The sequence below is a fragment of the Arvicola amphibius genome, chromosome 10, assembly GCF_903992535.2.
Source record: "Arvicola amphibius chromosome 10, mArvAmp1.2, whole genome shotgun sequence".
Classification (NCBI taxonomy): domain Eukaryota; kingdom Metazoa; phylum Chordata; class Mammalia; order Rodentia; family Cricetidae; genus Arvicola; species Arvicola amphibius.
The window spans coordinates 19,753,723-19,777,423 of NC_052056.1; the positions used below are offsets into that span (position 1 = coordinate 19,753,723).

Below are 23,701 nucleotides of genomic sequence, written 5' to 3' on the forward strand. Positions count from 1 at the left end.
AAAATTATCATAATCAGTCCAGTTGTGAGTTTTCCAGCAGGGTTGAACATCAATGTCAAGTTGACTTGTTGGAGCTCTGTGGTGTTGAAAACACTGGTGCTTCCGCTTTCCACTTCCTTACTCTTAGGTCTATGAGACATATCCTGAGTTTATTTCTCTACGTTACTGTCCCAAGTCACTGTACTTAAAGCTCCTCCATATCTACTGTGACATTCCTTAATCACTTGCGACTAGACGTGCTATCTTGAGTAGACAGTAAACTTGTTTATGACAGAATATGGATAGAAATCAATACTGAAACCTAATGTGTTCTCATGTTATCACCGAATATGCTTGACAAAGGGATAGTAATCAATAAGAGACATTCATATCAGTAAGAGCTGGGGCAGCATCATTCAGATGAGACCCTTGTAAAAGTCATGTAGTGGCCAGAGACTATTGAGCATCTGAAATATGGCCACTGTGACTCAAACACATTATAAATGCAGTGACACGAAGGCTGGATAAGATACAAAAGTGAACCAGTCTCTATTAGGTGGCCAGGTATTTTAGCAGGTGCTTGCTTTAGAAAACAGCATCATCTTTCTCTAGTCCTCTGGTAGAAAGGAGACACACAAAACAAGCCCCACAGGAAGATCACTGTGCCAGCAGGTGGCACAGGGTAAGGACCATGCTAGGAGGCTACTTTTCAGCAAATCCAATAGTCCAAATGCAGAGCTGAGAGATCGTGAACTACAGCAGTGGGGAAGTATTCAAAAGTTGCCTTGTCAATACCTGGCCTCAGTGGAGGCTGGAAGAATTGTTTTAAAAGTTCTGCATTTCTACATGTCTGTCATTCACCAAGGCATATAAGGAAATCAGATACATGGAATAAGGGAGAGTTTAGTTTGCATGTGCAATGGTTAATGTACCTTTGAAATATCCAGATGTCTACAGTATGAACATGCCTGACGTCTGAAATACGCAGATCCAACAAGATATTCAGACAATAGAAATACATACCACTCAAAACCTAAAAAATTGTCAAACACCAACGTGTTCATTATAAAGGATATAGGTAGGAAAAGAGTAAACTCTAGTAAGTTTTAGGAAGACACAGACCTTAGAAATCAGAACAACAGAAATCAACACTACCAGACTGAAAAAAAATCTGATGGGGGCAATGAATTAAGGATGGAGAAACCTTTACCTGCAGCTTCAACTTCAGGTGGAACACGTGACAAAATGGGCTTGCTTTCCATCTAGGAAAAACTAAACATCCTCAAGCCCTGTTGTCCCACTGAATGGCAGTAATAAAAAACCCTAACTCGTTCACACTCCTTCATTAACTAGTCTCTCAGGGTAGGACTAAAATAAATAACAATTAGAAGAGCAACTATCTAATCCCATGTATTAAGACAGCTGTTTTAGACTACAGAGAAGCTGTGGCCAGAGGATTTAGGAGTTCAAAGACATCCTGGGCTGTATAGAGTATTACGCCTGTTAATTTGAAAAGCTTGCTTGCAAATTATAGAACAGAAGTTAAATAGTAACAAAAGTGCCACATATGTTCTTGATGTACATATTAACATTACTAGAGTAACTGTAGATAAAGAAAAACAATAACAATATACTAAAGACAAACCTAAAGACTGGAGACTAATATGGGCTTTAAAAAAAAAGTGGGCCTTTGGGATTGCTTCTGCAGAAGGACAAGCATAATAGGCGTTTATTAAAACAAAGGTATAAGATCATCTATATACTTGGTTCTGGTTTGATTTCTATCATTTTCAGAATGCTGAGTTTCCCAAATGTCCTCCCCACATCCTGGTGATCTAACTGTAAATTTAGCTATAGGGAGGTATAGAGTTCAAGGGAGAGCAAAACTCCAATTTTGTTGGCAAGGAAAAGGAACAGTTTTAGTCCCTATCACAGGAGCTGACTGAATAAGAGACAGAACACAGTAACGACGGTCTGAAGTCTTCACTGGAAATAACCCAACTAGACTATGATTCCCAGCACCCACATAGCAGCTCACAACTGTTTGTAAGTCCAGTTTCAGGGGATTTGACACCCTCACAAGACATACATTCAGGTAGAACAGCAATGTATAATGTATATTAAACAAAAAAATGAATCATTAAAAAAGATAACCACTGGCACAAGATGTCTCTCTCTCTCTCTCTCTCTCTCTCTCTCTGTGTGTGTGTGTGTGTGTGTGTTTGTGTGTGTTCCACTGCCCATAATTCCTCAATCAGGACTCATTATTTTGAGACACTTTTCCCTATATAACACGAGGTGACATTAAACATCAGACTCTATTTCTGCTTCCTAAGTGTGTGTATGCAGGGAGAGTGGTGGAACCCCTCCTAGCTGAGGCTCATTTCTATTACTTTATTATCAGTATTTTTTAACTTAGTTGTTTTTTTTTTTTTTTATTGCCTATCACTCTAAAGCTAACAGGAAAGGGATCCCAACTGGCTTATGGAAAGTATGGGAAGGAATCTGTAAAATAGGTTGTTATGGATTTGCTGCAGGTCCCCACAAACCAAGATAGCTCCTGGGCTTCCCCAGCAGCTAGCCATGTGGGCGGAGGGTGGACAAGGGGCAGACAGATAGGCACACCATGCAGATGGGTTTGCTACAAGCTGCTAGGGTTCCAGGCAGGGACACATGAGACCACGTGGCAGGCTCCATGTGACTGCGACAGACAAGAGAGATGTATAAACATACCATACAGAGTAAAATTAAGTTAGATATTTATTAGATGGGTTATGGAGGGGAAGGAAAAGGGGGAAAGGGGGGAAGAGAGAGAGACCGTGAGAGGAGGGGAGAGGCAGAGAAGAAGGGAGAGAGGCCGAAGCTGCCTCTTCGAGAGAGGGGACAGGAAGAGGGGAGATGGGGCTCAGGCTGCAAGCAGGGAGTAGGTGTGGCTTGTCTCTTAAAGGGACAGAATATTACATAGGTGGCTACTGTTAATTTTTTTAATGTCCAATTTGGGTCTTCCTTTTGTTTTATGTTTTTAATTTACTCTTTTCTCATATATTGAATCCCAACCAATTTCCAATGACCCCTCACCTCATCAATACACAAAAATAAAAGTTACCACACATCTTTGCTGGTATTATCCAAACATGAAAAATAAAACATATCTGCTGAAGGTAGAGTGAGAAATTGGAAAGGAACATGAAAAATATGAGAACAAAAAATATTTACCTTACTGGAAGTCTATCAAAGGCATAATGTGAGACAAAACTATTAAAACACACTCAGATTCATCAGCACATGCAGTTTCCATTCATCCAAAACAAACCAAACCATTTTTAATGAAAATTCTGAACCACTGAGTGCCAGATTAGCATTTTCTGACTTATACTGGTACAATTTATTCCTAAAATAAAGGGTTAAGTAGCAAGAAAATAAAGCAGAGGCTAAAGGAAAACCCTAACAACCTACCCTTACTTCAAGAAAGGAAAAAAACCCAGCTATTTCACACTATCCGAAATTAAGCATGGCTCACCAAACCCCATGCCAAAGCTCCAGCCTTCAGTGTGTACATTTGGAAAGAGCCTTGAGGAGGTGAATAAAGATGCATGAGGTCATGAGGGTTGTGTCTGCACCTTACCTGAGGGTTGTCCTTACTCCAGAGAACCTGGAGGCATGTGTATACAAGGAGAAGGCCATATTGGGGCAGATAATTTGAACATTGCTAATAAGGAGACAGTATCCCACAAAAAGCAACTTGCCATCTCCTTATATATTACATAATATACTTCTGCAGTGCTGTATTTCACAGCACCAGAAAACCTATATACATACTGTGGAGGAAGCTGGATCAGGGCCACAGCCAAGGACACTTAATTTATCTAACATTCTAAAGGAAAATGAAAAATAAAACTTTTTTTTTCTTTTAGTTTGGAGAACTTAGAGTAGAACCTGGAAGCAAGGCAACAAATTTGAATAAAAAACAAACACTAGAGAACCAAATATAGGAAAAATTCATATTATTCTCAGTAATATGTAAAATAAAACAGCAAAAAATCTACCACTTCTTTGAAACTGCTGGAAAGGAATATAGGAGGATTACAATCAAGTATCAGAAAAGGGTGGGAATCTACTGAGTATTACGATATACAAAATGTTGCCAAGAACTTTATGGCATGGGGTGGCTCTCCAACTTCAACACTCTCTGAAGGTATGACTGAAAAGTTTTGAATCGTAGTTAGGAGTTGGAGGTCAGGAATTTTCAGTCTTAACATAATCCCAAACAGGCTAAACAGAGCTTTGGAGCCGACATCTTGGAAACTAGTACCCTTAAATACAGTGTATTCTAACTTGGAATTTAAAGAATGAGATATTGCCAGAATATTAGAATCACTCATAGCTACTGGTCTCCATAAACCATGTGTATATAAGAAGTCTTGGTTCTTTCTTAACTGACTTCTGAGTATTTCAAAATGTATGAGGAGAATTTTACAGTAACTAGAATGACAAGGATTGAATGTTGACCTTACTGTGGATAACAGTTCTACAAGGCTCTAGCTCTTACATCACAAGCTCCAAGTTATAGTTAATTTAGCAAACAACATGAAGAAATTCCAGTGGCCTAAATCATGAGAATAGATTAAATGCCCTTAGGAAAGCAAGTTGATTGTCCATGTATGGATAAAGTTCATTTATATTGCTAAGTTATTTCAGATTCAATCCTAGAAATGAAAAAAACATTCTTTTTTTTAAAATAACATTTTATTTAATATATTTTTTAGTGCAAGCATGTCTATGTGTATTCAGAGTAAAACTTGTGGGAGTCAGAGCTCTCCCTCCACCACGCGAGTCCTAGGAATTGAACTGAGATTGTCAGGCTTGGCGGCAAATTCCTTTACCCACTGAGCTGTCTCAATGGCCCATGAACTCTTTGCTAAGTACAAACTTATTATAATACTACTTACCATAGGCATAAGAACCACACAATCCCCTGGATGTGCTTCTGAGAGAATAATTTCCATATGGTATTTGACTACTCTGTGCTTAGCAGGCGACTATGTACATCAATATGAAGAAGTTCACTATTTTGTTAGGATATCATAAAATATGAGATAACTAGCAAAACTGCAATAACATGTAAAGTTTCTAGACTTTAAAAAGACCAGTGTAGAAGTCTACCCAGTAAAGAATGCTAAACCCAAACACACTTTGATGCCCATATATGCAACAGCTAATTTTACACAGGTTGCGTCCCAATGCCTCCTCATGGCTGTCTCACCACCCAGCATCCCCTTCAAAAAATCACCAGCGTTGTTTAGCTTCCTCTGGTACAGCATTTATCAATGTATAGGTCTCAGCCCCTCTGGGGTCACATATCAGATATTTACATTATGAATCATAACAGTAGCAAAATTACAGTTATGAAGTCTCAATGAAATAACTTTATGGTTGGGGGTCACCACAACAAGAGGAACTATATTAAAGGGGTGCAGCATTAGGAAGGTTGAGAACCACTGCTCTATTGGATCTCTTGTTAGAGGCACTTGTAGAAAGTATTGGTTTGGTGACAATGCTAAAACATATACATATACACACACACACACACACACACACAGCATAATGATACATTTTACTATGCTAACAAAGTATCAATTATAAAGAATTTTTATAAATTCAAAAATATATGGGTGGTAACAGCATTACCTTTAAAGCATTAATCTAGACTTCCATTTACAATATCACTTCATCAATCTTAAAACAGTAGTTCCTTCTATAAAATATTCTACAGCTTTTACCTTTCGTGAAAAAAAAACGGAGGCAAATAAAAAGATAGCGTTCTTAAAATTCCTAGTTGAACAGTATCAATTTCATTCACAGCATTGATTAGTAGAGGACATTTTCATTTATAGTAGTATATGATTTACAAAAATAGAATAATTATATAATGAAAAACATTGCCCTCCATTATGAAGAATACATGTATGTGCATGTATGTGTGTATATGTGCACATTTTCTTTTTAAATTTCACAATAGCCCTTATTCAAGTACTTTTTTCAGGTTTCTCTTGAAATAGTCATCTTGTTATATTATTTACACATACATAAAGGAGCAAACGTTTAATCTAAGAAAAGGTTAAAAGTTTCAGTGCAGCTCGACTTAAAACCCAGTCACTTACTTCAGTGACTGAATACAACATATTTAGGTGCAAGAAGTCAGTTGATAGAGACACACTGAAGTGCTAAGTACTAAGTACAATTCCAATATGGTATCATTATAGTAAACAAAAGGGCTATTGTTTTATGCATCACCCAATGTCAACCCTATAACTAAATTCATTTATATATCTAAAATACACACCAATATACATATACCTGATTACAAACACATAGGTAGCCATAAATAAAACTTTATTCGTTGATTTCATTTACAAGCTACCAAATATTATATATCATACACAGTGCTGAACACTTAATGGCTTAGTCTTGGAAACTCCAGACTAAATGGAAAGCTGTTGATAAGGAAAACGGAGAGGCAATACTGCAATAGAAGGTGGCAAAACCATAGTTTTACCACAAGAAATCAATTGATTTGTAATTATATATCGGTTCCAGATAAAACAAAGTCTGAATGCCATGCGATTCTCGGCTTTATTGTTTGCAGTCTGGTTAAGGTCGGCATAGTCGTTTTGTCTTTTGCAGTTATTAAAATAAAAAGTTAAAAACTCTAGCAGCAGCAAGCAAATCCTGTGACAGGAAGATGGGGTAAGAAAAGAGTTTCTATAGTGTGTGAGAACTCTGGGCAGTTTATCTTCCATCAGCAGGAGTACGACTGAGGGACAACATGATTCGGGCGAATCTCTCACAGAGTTCATGTGCGGAATAGGAAGGTAACTTTGGAGGCTCATGGAAACCTTTAATCTCGGTAGAACAATCAAGCAGTTTTGGTAGAAAATCTGTCAGCTTTTCTTGAAGGTTTGCTGCAAATACAAATAATTAGATTTATCTAAACACAAAGAAAAATTAAAGGATTTCCTGCAATAGGTTTGTTATAGGAGAGGATTCATTTTAGAATGTATGAAATTACTGTCATTTTCGGGATATGATATATATTTTTTTAAGTTCATGGCACAGAAATGTGCACATATTAGCTTGTAAAGGAGGAAAATGGCAACAGTGTGAGCATGCTACAGAACATGAAACAATTCCAAAATAAAACAGCATCTTCTGCTGCTCCATCCCACCTCAGGTGCCTCACGGCACTGTTTAAACTTACATTCCATCTCTTGCCCTAAGTACGAACACCATCGATTCCTCATATCTTCCACAGCAAGGATGTCTTTCTCTTCCATTTCATCCACGAGCAACAAGGGCAAGAAAGGAACGATAAACTCGTTCATAATAATCAAGCCATTGTTCACTTCTCGGTCCTCTCCAGACTCGAACATCTCTGCTGCTTGTTCATTTAATTTCTTAATGGAATGAGAGAAGAGAACATATTTTACCCTTAAGACACTGCACTAAAGGCAACATGCTAAATATGTTCTGACAGCAGTCAGAAATAGCAGTCGTCAGGTATAATAATATCATACACAAAGAGAAAGTTCTCAGGAAAACCTCTGGACATAACAAAGGTAACAGAAAAATAATAAATTCACATCTTCCCATAATTTCACTAAAAACTGCAAAGACGATACTTCACATTAAAATTAATCTAAAACAAATAGTTCTAAGAGAAAACATTCAATCAAAAGTCCACTTAAAATTTCTTTTCTTACACTTAATTCATATTACAAACCTAGAGAGACTTTGTTCATTATTTTTTAAGAATAAAAACAATTAATACATAGTTATTTACTAGGAATTGGTAAAATGGAAGGAAGAGATGACAAAGTCAATAATGAGATCAATGTAGTCCAAGTTTAGGGGAATTTGTGATTTCAAACAGGAAGGCCAGTGTGTATCAATAAAGTGCTCTATGTCTGTAAAATTCAATAGAGTAAAATGTTTTGAAAGTGACTTTTAAAAACCTGCACTGAAAATGCTATTTTAGAGAATTTGAGATGTTTGAGGAAAAACTACCAGTCTCCAGCAACATATAATAGCATGTTCAATGAAATTTTGATACTATGCAAACTAAGTCCAACATGATTTATGCCTCAGTAAACGAAGTGTTTGTTGTACAGAATATCATTCTTCATCATCCAGCAATAAAGGGAAGTAGTAATCTAAAGATAAAATCTGGAAATACAACGAAAGCAAACATCGCTCATTAAAAAAACCATTTTCATACAGATATACAACAATTTTTATACTGACAGTATTTATAGTCAATTACTCATGTGAGAACTGGAGACTGTGTCCAGCAGAGGGCCAATGCAAACACGTTATATTCACTCACCAGTAAACACTCCCTTCTGTAATGCGATATCAACTCTCCATCATGCCCTCTGTAAGGACCCTTTGACAAGAGCTCTCTGTTATTCTGATAAGCACAGATAAGGAACAGCAAAGAATCTATATAACTTAAAATAAACACATGATATTAGTATTTTGTAATTATCAAACGATCTACAATCATAAAATGCTGGGAGGCCAGAGGTTGCAGTCAGAGGCAAGCTCTCTGATCTCCCCACCTTCCCCATCCTCTCGATTCCCCCACCCACATCCACTGAAGGCACCCAGTTCTCTATCTGACCTTACTTGGAGACTGTCTCTAGGCCTTGATGCCTGACTTATCTCTGATGGGACCCTGGACAAAGTTCTCTGAAGCAGCTTTCCCCATGCTACCCATTTGGTAATTAAGTATTATACTAGGAACATTACAATAGAACCGTGATTTCACGGATTATAACTAAGACTTGTACTAAGATCTTTATCATAGGAGTGTGCTGTCTAATGCAAACTCAGTGATTCTCTAGCAAGTGTCCGCCCAGTCCTATGCATTCCCTATACTCTGGAATAAAGTTGAGCAGATTCTCTGAAGCTGTCTCCTGGAGAGTTATCTCTGTCATGCTCACAGCACTACAAAGCTCTCTGTCGTTTCTTCTGTCCCTTGTTCTCAAGGACTAGTGGCCAATAGGCCATCAGGAAAAACGGAATCCCACAAAAAACAATCAAAGTATATATTTAAATGTCTATTCTCCACGACATTAAAAAGTTACAATGCATCAAATTCACCAACACACTTTCTTAACAAAAGCAAAACCCAAAGGCAAGAGGCATATTTTAAAAGTAGAACAAAACAAGAATTAAAGAAAATGGGAGAAAGGCCTCAGCTGAAATTCAATAGTTCCTTCTGTTGTTTTTAAATTTAAGACTGATGTGAAAGCACAATAATTAATGTGTTTAACACAATATTTTCCTGTGGAAAGATTATTTTTTCTTTATACTTACATGCATCATTTTTCTCGTGCAATGTCTATGTAAGTAATGTTTTCTTTATGTATACATAAAAAGTATAAAAGAGAAAATGCTCACAGGAGATGGTGGTGTGCAGAAAATTAGAAACATACAATTTGGGAATTTCCTGGGACAAATTAGGAAGGGTTAAACAGGTAGAAGAGTAAGGGTAGAACAGAGGAGCAAGAATGGGGTGGGATAAATAACACCAAGACCTTTAGAAAAAGACATAGAAAGGTATACTACTCAGCTTCCATATATACAAGCATACATATATACATACAAATAAACATGCATGCATATGCACATACGATTCTTAAAAGTGTTATCCTAGAGCAGGGCAACAATGCCTCTACTAGACACCAGAAGACGATAAATAAACCGAGTTCCTAGTATGGGTTATTTCTTTTGGAATTGTTGACCAGTGAGGTTTCCACAGAACCTCAAACATTACAGGCTAGACTGCCTTGGGTTATATTCCCAAACTTGCTAGCAAGACCCTATTGCTGAAGACAGCACAACTACAACAACTGATCTGGCAAGCCAGGCCTATCAGTGCAATAGTGGCACATTATGGGAATAACTAACCACTTTTTGATAGGAATGAAATATCTGTCTACAAGAAGAAACTCAACTGGCACCACTATTTGGCTAAGAATCTATGGCTAGATAAGTTGTAGGCACTTGGCAAGCATTGTACTATGAAGAGAAGTACTAGTGACAAGTGGCTTGAAGAATGTGGCCAAGACTCTTAAGAAACTGAACACACACACACACACACAGTACATATATATAGTTATAGACAACTTGTCAATCACACTTGGTAACACCAGGTTGAACAGCTACATTCTCAAAATAATTGGCAACTTGCCATTAAAAGCACGCCATAAACTTCCTACAGTTTATTAACACAAACAGAGGAAACAGGTCAGTCATCATTTTGCTCGTCTGACATAAGACAATGCATTGAAAATAAAGCATACATAGATCTAATCTACATGATGAGTTACAAAAAAAGACAAGATCTCCTGAGTAAATTGGGAGCACGAGGACCTTGGGGGAGGGTTGAAGGGGAGGGGAGAGGCAGGGAGGGGAGCAGAGGAAAATGTAGAGCTCAATAAAAATGAAAAATAATTAAAAAGGAAAGAAAACAGCCTATTAAAAATAAATAGTTAATAAGTTGTTACTAAGGTAGAAATAAAAATATGGAGAAATGAGTACAAACTATCAAAGATGAGAACTGACAAGTACATAGAAGTGCTTTCTGTTAATAGTTAAAATATTGATACATTTCTATTTAGATGCCTATTTATATTCTAATAAAGTAAGGAATTGGATTTGGGTGGGAGAGAAAGTGTGGAGAGTATGGGGGAGGGGAATTCATAATAACAATGTATTATATTTGGTGTGGGAGAGTTGTCTGTATTCTACCAATCATGCTTTAAATAAACGCTGATTGGACAGGCAGGAGGTATAGGCGGGTCAACCAGACAGGAAGTAGAGGCAGGGTGATGAGAACAGGAGAATTCTGGGAAGGAAGAAGCCCATTCCTCCTAATCCTGCCCAGACCACAGAAGAAGCAAGATGTGACCTGCTCCACTGAAAAAGGTACTGAGCCATGTGGCTAAAATATATTAAAAATATGGGTTAATATAAGCTACAAGAGCTAATAAGAAGCCTGAGCTAATGGGCCAATCAGTTTATAATCTTATGAAGACCTCTGTGTGATTTTCTTTGGGACTTGCCGGCTGTAGGAACTGTGCAGGACAGAAACCCCGACAAGTCCCACCCTTCATGTTACACATATTAAAAGACTTTTCAATTAAAAATGAAAATAGTTAAAATAACAATTTCATAGCTATATAAATTAAAATCATTACAAATTATCTTCAATTTAAAATATATTATTTAGAAGTTTCTACAGACAAACTTGTTTCTTTGTGAGTGTGCAAAAGAATTAAACCTTGGGCCTTGTACATTTTAGATAGCATGCTATCACTGAATATCTTTCTATCACAGATGCTCTTTTTATGGTACCTGGGGGTTCAGATAAAAACACAAGTATTACCTGTGATTTACATCAACAAGAAGAGGAAGGAGTATAACAATCACTAATGTCACAATAGTTTTTAGGAAATTTAAGCAGTAACACATGCTGGACTATCAGCTCTTTTCCTCCCCAAATTTTAAGGATGGGTTTCATAAAAATTTTCAATTATAGTCCACTAGGCATCAATGGACAAATTCAAACCCATGGTCACAAGAAATTATGGTTAAACTCAACCATGGTCAATTCAATGAGCCACAAAACAAAATGAATAGACATGAATGCTTGAGAGAAATTTGTAGGAAGTAGCTGGAAAGGACAGGGAAGAAATGGGAGAGGGTAGGGTGGTCAATATGTAATGTATTCATGTGTGAAACTGAAGATCAAATTTTAATTAAATTATTTTAAAAAAAGAAAGTGAGAAAAACAAAAAAATTAATGTCAACATTTTTGGATAAGTTTTATTAAAAAGTATAGTATAAAAAAAGAAAATATATTTTATATGGAGGATACGTGATCTCATTGTATTAAATTTGTAATAATCTGTAATCTAAAATTGTTCCAAATTAAGACATTCATTAAAATGTATGCTCCAAAATTTGCATTGGATGATAATCACAGAAAAGAATTAATAACAAGAACAAACCTTATCCATATTTGTCTATCTGTCTTACCTTTCTCTCTGGAAATTTTCTAGCCCAATAATGAGATACATAGATGTTTCTTTGAATTTCTTATAATCTTTATGCCACTCCTGTATATAACATATTAAAGATGAAAAGAAAAACTAAGGTAAGAATCTTCATAACACAACACACTGTTCTGATAGCTATGCAAATGAAGGGAAACAAAAAAATATTATAATAACTTAGGTAGTACACACTACTGCTTAGTAAAATAATAAATATAAAAAATTTTAGGTATTTAGTCATGGATGAGAAATTAAACAACAAGAATATATATTATCAGAAGATTAAGAATATAGAATATAAAATAAAAAGTAATAAAATTGCAGGATAATCAAATTGCCATTTTCCCATAAAACATTCTTCAGTATAATTTTTGCTAATAAATTATTATACTAGTACAGGGTGGAATGGTTTATTCATACAGTTCTGTCTGGAGCACAAATCTGTTGTTTGATACAGAATTTTAGGAAAATAAACGTCATAGTTCACTTACTTAATATTATTAAATGTAGGGCAATTTTAAATGTGTTGTTGCGTACTTTATTTACCTGATATATGATAAAAAGAAAGCCCCACTCCCAAAACACAATAATGAATTTGAAATTTAGGCCCTGGAAATGCTGAAGCATGCCTGGGCAGACAGTATATGGCAGTTTTTGTTGAACTTGTACATATTGGGTTTCATGGTCTACGTTGATGAGAGCAACTGACCAGGTCTCTTCCTCAAACACAATAGCAAGGCATGGATACTCATGGCCAAAAAAAGAGCAGTTTTTTTAAAATAATAGTTCAAAAAACCAAAATATTCTGTATAGGGTTCATCTAAAAGGAAGTTCTAACAAAAACCGTAAATCTTTTTTGGGTCCATCATGATGAGCAAATGAGAGGAGAAATGGTTTCTACATTGCCCTTTACTAGAAACAGAATTTTGATTTGATACTATTAGCTGGTGTCCACAAACTGATACAGTTTCACAGATATGTTACCCACTTTGGAGCTGCCTTAGATCTCAATCAGCAAAGTCTACTTCAAATGAAAGAGCCTTTGCTGATGAGGCAGACCATGTGACAGTAACAGCCAGGACTGTAGTGTGAGCACTTGCCAGCATGAATGCTGAGCTAGAGGCATGTGGGTCAATGTTTGCTGATTTATTCTGTACTGAGACCAAACAAAAGCTAAACAATGTGCCATTTAAATACCTATATAATTAAGACTTCAGTAGAAAAGAACATGATGTTTCAGAACAAAAATATAGTGACCCAATCTTTCGAAATAAACTGAGAAAAGGACTGCAGAATAAAAACACTTAAAAAGCAAGCCCCATGAGCATCGGAGAAGAGATCAACCAGTGAAAAAGGCACAAATCAACAGTTAACATATAACAAAGTCATGGGCGTGGGAAACATACTCTAAAATATCACTGGCTCCGGACTGTATGTTCTGGTCACAACTCTCTGCTCAATACATTTCGCTTACAGGTAAATAAATTTTTTTGACTTTTTGTTCACTTTGACTTTTAGACAGCTTAATACAACTTTCTCAGTTAAAATGGACTTTAGAGATGGAGATGATATCAATTTCATTCCTCAGAGTTACTAATAAAAGCATTCTAACTAATCATAGACTTGCTTGCTATTTCTGGGATACATGCTCATACGGGATATTATCCCAAAGGTTTTATGAAGGCTTTGTCCTGATTTCTAGCAATGTAAACGTTTTAGTCATTTTTAGGGTGTCTGGTTACATTGCTTTGTACTTCCCAGTCATATTATATTAGGCTCCATAAAAATAAACTACTCAAATTTTTCATAGGAATTATATTTGGTTTGTACTATGTTAAAGAAAAATGAATACATTTCCAATATCTAATATTTGAAATACCTCATGAGCATTTTTCAGTTTCTATTGTCTCTAAGTTTTATAATTTTCTTCCCAGATTTTATGTACTTATCTTTCTAAATTTAATTTTAGGTGCTTCACAGTTTTGTGCTACTAGAAACAATGCTATTTTAAAAATACACCTTATTATTAATTGTTACTAGAACATGAGATAAAAGTCAGTAGGTAGCAAGATTTCTGTTTCAAGGCTATAGTTTTTGAATCTGTATTGTTATTTCAATATCTACATAAAAATATGCAAATAAAGATACCTATGTTTCTTCTTTTTCAGTCTTGTTTACTTTATTATATTAATATATTTTTTCTGGCCACAAAAGTAAATTTTTCATCATTCACAACCTTAAACATTTGCAATATTTTAATGCTTTTTATACTTTTTTCACACTGTTTAGTAGATGAAAGGATGTTCTTTAAAAATGTGTACTTTCTCTGTTGCTATAATGAGTGATTACCTACTAAATATAAGGTAATTAGTTCATATAGCAGGGAGTAATGGGAAGGACGCAAGAATAAAGGAACACTCACACTGTTGCTGGACTATAAAATAGGCAGCTGTTAAAGACATCAGCATTGAGCTTCCCCAGAAAATGTATAAAGCTACTGTGATATCCAGCCTTACCACTCTGAGTCGCATACCCAAGGGATATGAGTTAGCACACCACAGAGACATCTTCCCTCTACATTTACTGCTGCGCTACAAGACTGAAAATATCGACTAAGCCTAGGTGCCTATTAACAGATGGCTAAGAATGGGTAGCATACATACATCTGCTTTTATTCAGTCATAAAGAATGAAATTCTGACATCTGTGTGGAACTAGATGGTACTGGGAATCATCATTTTAAACAAAATAAGCAGAACCCAGGAAAGACAAAATAGCATCTCTTTCTCATAATCAAAATTTACATTTAAATATGCAAATAATACATATACTAAATATATGTAGAAACATAGTCGTGTACATGTACATACAACAGAGTGAACGTTTTAGGTACGGCTATTTGGGAAGGGAAGTGAAATGGGGCTGGAGAGATGACTCAGTGGTTAAGAGCACTAGCTGCTCTTCCAGAGGTCCTGCATTCAATTCCCAATTCAAATCCCTTGCAATCTGATGTCCTCTTCTGGGTGCAGACAAACATGCAGATAAATACCGATATACATAAATAAATCTTTTAAATAAAAAAAGTCAGAGTCGGGGAGAGGAATACGAGGGTTTGTTGTGAGCATGGTGGACATAGTGGGATCCCAGCCAGGGCAAAACAGGAAAAACCCAAACGTGTAAGGCCAGGAGATGGATGGGCAAGAAAGGGTATGTAGAGACCAAATGGAAGTCCACAAAGAGCTATACACACAGTGAAATGGTATAATGAAACCATTGTCCTATCTTCTAATTAAAAAAGTAATAGAAATAAGTTTGTAAATAAGAATAGAGATTAATGAAAGATATACATAAAGTAATTTTAATATAAATTTTAAAATAGTGTTAATTTAAAAAGCATAAATAAATACTAGAAGCTTGAATTGAATAAATTAAAATATATATTCAAAATAATGTTGATCAAGGATTTTGTGCACACAAAAATCTCATAAGCCATGACGTGTTGACGTGTGTGTGTGCGTGTGTGTGTGTGTGCGTGTGTATACTCTCAGACAACAATGTCTCATCATACCCAATTGAGATGACATAAAATGACTAAAATGAGTGTCTAGCCAGGCTGTGGCGATGCACAGCTTTAATCCCAGAACGTGAGAAGAAGAAGCTGGTGGATCTCTGTGAGTTCGAGGCCAGACTGGTCAATAGAGCTAGTGCCAGGACAGGTTCCAAAGCTACACAGTAAAACCCTGTCTCAAAAAAACAAACAAACAAAAAAATGACTGTCTGACATCTCTCTAACATGTATGATGAAGCAAAGGGAAAGTAGAAACTACAGCAGTCTGTGTAGATAGAGTGGCAGCTAAGGAGGCAGGTTGGTTCTGCTGGCCAAGTGCCATCAACTCCTACAACTGACACCTTCAGGAAGTTCATCGCCCATCTCTGTGCCTCCAGTGCTCATGTACACACCAGTAATAAGATGGCCTGAGACTAAGAGCATGCACCACCACTTCTGGCTCTTTTTAATTCTTTAAAAAAATGTATTTGTGTCTGTGTGTGTGCCGGAAGGGAGACGAGAGAGACATGTCTACCATGGTGTACGTGTAGAGGTCAGAGGAGACTCTATGCAGTTGTCCCATGGTACCATAAGCTACTATCTGGATTAAGTCAGTCACTATACCTGTCTTGTGTAGAAGAATGTCTAGTACACTTTTCATAAATCATTGCCCTTTCAACATTAATGTGACATATTAAATGTTTTAAACTAGAAAATTTCTCTATAGAAGTAATTGAAAACTAGTTGATATAATACAAGAACATGGCATGTGAACATAAAAAGATTTTCTTTAAAAGATTTTCTTTAAAACATTTTCATCTATAAGCAATTGTACCAAAGTCATCTAAAATTATTTACTGAAGAATTGGTATTGATTAATTCTATTAATTTAAAATTTTAACTTTTATTTATCATCTGTACAAGTCTGTGGTGATATTTTGTTTGAACTATAACAAATAAAGCTTGCCTGAGGATCAGAGTGTGGAGCGAGCTACTAGTCAGCCACACAGGCCAGGAAGTGGTGGCACACATCTTTAAACCCCACACTCAGGAGGAAGAGGCTAAGGAATCTCTGTGAGTTCAAGGCCACTCTGGAGTACACAAGATTGATCCAGTCTAAAATAGAAAGAGAACCAACAGGTGGTGACTCACACCTTTAATTCCAGTATTTTCGAGCCACAGGCCTTTAATCCCAACACTAGGGAAGTGGAGACAGGAAGGGATATGGCTGAGTGAAGAGGGGAATATAAGGCTGGAGGAGACAGGAGCTCAGGGCATTCAGTCTGAAGACTTGGAGAGAAGGACACCCCCATTCGATCAGAGGGTTTCGCAGAGGTAAGAACAAGCAGAGGTAAGACTGCTTTGCTTCTCTGATCTCTCAGCTTTTACCCCCTAATATCCGACTCTGGGTTTTCATTTTTAAGGACTAGAACTCATGCTACAAACACCCAGTCTGTGTTACGCTGAGATCAATGAGGGCAACTAGAGGGCAGTATTTTCAAAGCACGCTACCTCATATTCCTCCAAGTTTACTTCTTCAGGTTTGATCATTTCCAGTTTGGCTTGGGCAACTTTCATTATGTTGTGACACCTTCAAATATAAGAAATACATTTCTAAATCAAAAACAAAATCCAGAAAAACTGTAAAAGTATGTTGCATAAAGCCAAACTACCAAACATATATAACAACAAAATCTCCACGAGTGTCAGTGTGGTAGCTCAACAATTTGAACTAAGCAGGGATCATCCCCCGAACTCACAACTGCCCAGAGTGTCCTCTCATCTCCACACATGCACAATGGCAGGCATGTCTCTCTCCTCCCCTGTCCTGCCAATGCACATACAAACACAAATAATATTTTTTTTAAGAATTAAAAGAGAGTCAGATGTGGTGGCACACGCCTTTAATTCCCGCATTAAAGAGTCAGAGTCAGGAAGATCTCTGTACATTTGAGGCTATCCTGGACTACAAGTGAGTTCCAAAAGGCAACCTAAGTTATATAGTGTCTCAAAATAAAATAAAAAAAATATTGATTAACTTGAACCTTTATACCTGGGGCCTATTTCTTTTAAATGAAATTCAGTTTAACTAGAAAACAGATTAATATTAACACGAGACATTCTGACAATTAGCTGTGGGTGAACAAAATTAACTATTTTCAATCTTCTTTCATAGCAAAGAATTTTTAATGACTAGGCATTCCTCTCCAATGATTGTCACCTTCCACCAGCTATGGGAAGAGGTTTTCCTAAGATGAGGGCACTTTTTGCTTCGCACAGTGTGCTTAGAGTTTTTGCTACATCTGATGAATCATGAAAGCATGATGACAAAATTACCTGACCCAAAATCTGCACAGTACAGATGTTGAAAAATCACATTTTTCTTTCATAGAAGAGTTATTTCTTCATTCATAATTTGTAATTATCCAAATTACTTTTAACTTAAACTTTAAAAGGGCACAGCTAGAAAATTTAAAGAAATGGCAAAACAAATACTGAAATTAATGGAAGATGAGTTTTGTGTTATATTTATTGTTTTTGTACATACATATATCTTACACTTGTGATTAGCAAAACAAGACCAAAACCAGAACAATAATAAAAGTATGAGCATGTAAATTAGATGCTTTATGCTGTTATATTACCTTTCATCAAAACTCAAATTTCTATCTCCAAATTGTTCGAGTAATGTTTTCTCAATGATTTTCTTTGGAGCTTGGTTCTGGATAAAATAGACCAGGACATGATGTAAACGGTAATCTGTTTCTGGTGGGGTATCTTCTTGAGCCAACTTAACCAATCTTGAATATTCCAATTTAATTGCCTAGAAAATAAAACAAGAGCAAAGGTTTTTTGGTCAATTATAATTTAAAGTTCTCCACAATTATAGCTGTATTTAAATGTTTGTTTTTACCTTTTAATGGGTAAGTAAGCTGGTATATATGAGTCCCCATAGCCCATACTTTAAAATTCTAAATAATCAGCTACATAGTAACTTCCTTATCCGACTATCTTACAAATCTCTTTGTTTCTGCAAACAGAAGTGGTCAAACAGTGTGCCTCACTCTGATGTGATTCACATTGTAAGATTCAGGTTTTGGGGCCAGAGACTTTCTGTCTTGAGGCATCACTAGGGAGATGCTGTGCTGTTCTCCACCGTGGCGCACCAGCCACACTAGACTCCATTCCCAAGGAGAATGAGACCATCCAGAAGCACCCAGACTCTTTGAGGTAGTAACTACTACAGCTGCTTCACTAGCAGTCAAACTAAGGCCCCGGAATTCTAGTCACCTCAAAATGAAGGCTTTTTTACAACAACAGTATTCAAATTTTATTTCTACAAAATTAATGATTATTATAAGTAATGATTATTATACATGCTGTAGTATCACATGTTCCTTTAACCATAAAATAACTTTCAAATTGAGAACAAATAACAGAAAATATTAATATATCTTTCAGCATACAAGCACAACCTAAAAGATATATAACTATAAATACGTATAGACTAACATAACAAATACAGCTATATTGATCACATGAAGTCCACATAACTAAAATTAATTTTCAAAATATTTATTGATTTCCTGTTTATATCAAAATCTATCTCTGCTAATCATAAAAAATACTTTGCATTGCATGCAAGACATATTACAGAAAATTCATTCAATTAAAAATGGTTTATTAGTTTATTCCCTTCACTTTCTTTTCATGCATAACTTCCTCAAGTAATCCTATAATCTATGTTGCTCTATTTCAGAGGAAAAATAACTATAAACGTTTATTGAAATATTTTACCTATGTCATACAACACTTAAAAGGTTAATCAGTAAATTCTATGAAACATTAAAAATAAAACAAGAATATACGCTAAAGTTTTTAGTCAACATGATATAACTAGATATGAAATAAATAGCCATAATGGAAGTAATGAGCTATTTATTTGGGATCAGTTTAATAACATAATCAAGAGACCATACTGAAAATTTATATGAAAGCATAGATTTTGATAAATATATATAAATATTTTATATTCATCATAACTTGCAAGTACCATTTTGTAATAAAACATTTATGCATATAAGAACAAAGTAAAAAGTAAGATAAATATCAAGCAAAATTTTGAAAGCTTATTAAATGTGATAAAAAAGATGACATATTGAAAAGTCATATCTGGTTCCTTTTTTAAAATAATCTAAGTATCAAACATAACTTTCAATTTCCTCCTAAATTAACACACAAACATAAATACCAGTCAGATTCCTTAAGGGTCCAAGGAAGGTATAGCAATTAATTCTAAAAAAAAAAATCATAAAAACTAAAAAATTTCAAATATTTCATTTAAAAAACTCAAAAATTAGCAAATATTTTTCTTATAAAATGTCAGCTACATCAATGATGCATGAGGTGACATGTTCATTGCTTTAAAGTACAGCAAGAGAATACAGAGACACAAACAGTTTCAGTTACCGGGGAGAACTATTATATGATAAAAATGGCATTTTACGTCAGTATAAAATAAAAGATGGGTTACAAAATTGTTTCGGGAGTTTTAGAACTTTTCCTATTTGAAGAAAATTAAAATCCTATAATCTGAATTATGGTTAAAAACATGGAAGGAGAAGAATTAATGGTTTGTGTAATTACAGATTTTTTAGCTCTATGAAAAATGTGACTTATTAAAATTCATACCCAAAAAGAGTATAAAATACAAATTTATAAATAGCAAAATACAACTGGCAAACTACTGAACAAATTATCTTATCTCACTTAACATGAACAAATAAAAATTCCTACAATATAAAAAAATTGGACAAAGTCGCTAGGCATGATATCACATGCCTTTAATCTTTAATTCCAGCACTGAAGAGGCAAAGGAAAGCAAATCTCTGTGCATTCAAGGCCAGCCTGGTCTACAAAGTGAGTTATGGAACAGCTATTAGGGCTTTTATATAGAGAAACCCTGTCTCAGTAAATCAAAAAAAATAAAGACAGTTATCACAAATACCAGCAGGGAAGATATTTCTTCAAATGTACTGATGCTCAGGGAAATCAAATACATTTTAATCAGGGACTGAACTTTGTAATGCTCTATTGTCAGACAATTGTAAACAAGCTAAAAACCATATGTGAAGGAGCATGACAGGTGCTTCACAGCATTTAAAATTTGTAGGCATTTTGACTTCGCAATTCTACTCAACTATATTTGTGTATGTATTCAGTGATAGAATGATGTTCACAACTAGACGAAACCCTAATATCCAGCAACAAAGCTCTCAGTCATAGCTTTCAATAACTAACAATTTCAATTAAACTTTTTGTGACAGATATTATCTAATGAGTTCTCTTAGATGGGTTATGTTACTTAATTTTTAAGATGTCTCAATGAAAACACTGGCTCTGATAATTTAATATAAGGTCCAAAGTTGCAGAATTAAGTGAGAAAACTTGGATTTAAAACCAGGCTCCTGATGACAGAGACCTTGCAAGTATCAACTTCTTAAATTAGGACAGGAGTGAATTCTACGAATGCTGAGACCCTGCTCCCATGTGCTCCTAATGGGCCACAGCTGGACACATACTTGCATTTTCAGGTGTGGTGTTGACTAAGAAAATGTTTAAATGCATTTCTTTAATTCCAATAGAAAACAAAGAAAAAAAATTATGTGATGAATGTATGATATGTGGCATGAATTATACTATGGGAAAATAAGGAAGAAACAATGTAAAACCCTGCTTTAAGTTATAAATGTGTTGAGTACGTTATAGAAAAACTTATAAACATATGAGTAAGTTTAAGTGAATGTACCTATCTACCCAGAAAGAGACAGAGCCAACAGCTGGCCATTTGCCAGCTGAAGTTCATGTGCCAAGAGAAACAGCAAGTGAGAGAAACCATTCATAGTTCACTTTTGGATGTGGGTATTAGTTGTTCAAATGTCACTTTCTCTAAGAAGCAGTCTATATACTACTTCTGATCTTTATTGTATGTAAGTAATCTTTATTCACTTGTTTTCTTCATCATACAAATTTCAATTATTAATGTTTGCTTCCCCACTAGAAAAAGATTCATTCAGGAATAAATCAATCCATAACTACTAAAACTATATTCACTGGGCTAAAGGACATGCCTTATAAATTGTTATATCAATCAAGAGTAGAACGGACACACAGATAATGGTACAGCCATACTATGGAATACCAATGTGTCTACATATACGACACCCTACAAACTACAAGCACACTCAATGACAAAGAATTCCAAACATGTTTTAAATGCAGACACACTGAAAAGAGCCAGGAGCAAAGGGTCTGAAGTACACAAGACAGAACACAACACTAACACTGAGACTTGCGTCAGGAGGCAATAGATGCATTTGGTAGTGGGGCCTACAGGAAGGAGCATAGAGATGATGCAGGAACACCTCAGGAGTTCTACTTCTGAGTATGACTGGGGTGACATGGGGTAAATTACTGCCACTGTACTTATTAGTTAAAATAAATACATTTTACATATGCAGAGTAAACAAAGGTGCAGCATTGGTAATGGGTACTTCGGTGTAAAAGGGAGTAACTACATAATATCAACTTGCAATAATTACAGTGGAGTAATGATCCCCCATCAAGAACAATGTTCCATAATACAGAAATTCATGTCATAAAACCCTGGAGATACTACTGTTATAGGTGCAGATAATAGTTTCCAAAAAAAAGAATTTCTATGCCTTTCAAGGAAAATACAAGCTATTCCTAGATTAATAATTGTAATATGACACCTTTGCCCCCAGTCTGTACATAACTTATAATAACCAGACTTTTACAACCATCCTTTATTTTTTATATTTTTGACTTTAGTTTTTCTCATTGAAACAATTTTAAACTGCCTTTCTTGGGAATCTTTAAACCATTTCACTTAAGTGTTGGGACTAATGAGTCCTGGCCTTCAGCTGCTCTTTCCTGCTAGAACCTTCTAATTGAGGATACTAGAAGCTGTGCCTACCTTAGAGGATCAGAGGATTGGATTTTCACCTGTTGACCATTGACTGCAGTGTATTTAAGTCTCCATGGTGTTAATAACGGGGGCTTTGGTTTAAAGGTGTTTAAAGGTCTGTGTGTTGGTCTGTCTCTGCATGTGTATTCTCAACCTCCGCCCCTTGCCCGAAGCTCGCGAACTGGGTTCTCGAACATAGAGCGCGGGCATGGGGCGCGGTGTGCAGCAATTGGAGGTCTTCACCAAGATTTCGGCACTTAAGGATTTTTTTTCTATTTAAAATGGAAACCAGCCCTACAACAAAAGGTCAACTTGAGAAGGAACCAGGCAGAATACCTTAGTCCCATCTGCCTGCCTACTAACTCTTTCACACTACATACAGGTAATCAAAAATTTCTATAAATTCAACTTTAAAGGTTTTCTTGGTAATGTTCAAGATACAGAGAAAAACGCCATTCCCATTTTTAACACCTTCATAAATTAGTCATTGAAAAGAAAAAATATCCTCTATATCATTCACAGAAAAGAGGACGATGGGAACAGCCATTTACATGCCAATGCTCTGCTTCCCTCCTGGAGGCCTCCAGCTATCCGCACAGTGAGGTTTGGACACACAACTGGTGAGCTCTATCAGGGTGCAGTGGAGAGGACTCGGGGCAGGAGACACCTGCAGAAGATTCTAACTGCTAATAAGGGCCCTGAGCCTCGTGTTAACAGCCACTAGTGAGTCTTCAAACTGCCAGTTTTCTGTAGCGCATCTTGAAAATTCTTCCTAATATTGGATTCAGCAGACTACCAACTATAACATTTATATGGGTGTTTATATTTATTAGACACTGAATGAAAAATGAAATTTATGCCCTGGAAATGCTGAAGCATACATGGGCAGCCCGTATATGGTGGTTCTGTTGAACTTGTCCATATTGGGTTTCATGGTCTAAGTTGATGAGGACGACTAACCAGGTCTCTTCCTTGGGAGGGCGACAGATCCCAATTCAGATGGTTGTGAGCCACCATGTGGATGCAGGGAATTTAGGACTTTTGGAAGAGCAGGTAGAGTATC

The 23,701-nt window shown here is 35.9% G+C and overlaps 1 protein-coding gene across 2 annotated transcripts in view; it reads right to left on the reverse strand.

Moving 5' to 3' along the window:
• Window positions 1-6,351: 6,351 nt before the first annotated feature.
• Window positions 6,352-23,701, reverse strand: part of Usp25 (ubiquitin specific peptidase 25) — a 106,373-nt gene continuing 89,023 nt past the window's right edge. For both annotated transcript variants that reach the window (XM_038345848.1, XM_038345847.1), the window contains 6 exons: window positions 18,293-18,471; window positions 17,160-17,238; window positions 12,085-12,164; window positions 8,363-8,486; window positions 7,238-7,433; window positions 6,352-6,941 (listed from right to left, as the gene is read on the reverse strand). In XM_038345848.1, the coding sequence (XP_038201776.1) occupies window positions 6,769-6,941; window positions 7,238-7,433; window positions 8,363-8,486; window positions 12,085-12,164; window positions 17,160-17,238; window positions 18,293-18,471 (831 nt within the window). In that variant the 3' untranslated portion in view covers window positions 6,352-6,768. The remainder of the gene's footprint in view (window positions 6,942-7,237; window positions 7,434-8,362; window positions 8,487-12,084; window positions 12,165-17,159; window positions 17,239-18,292; window positions 18,472-23,701) is intronic.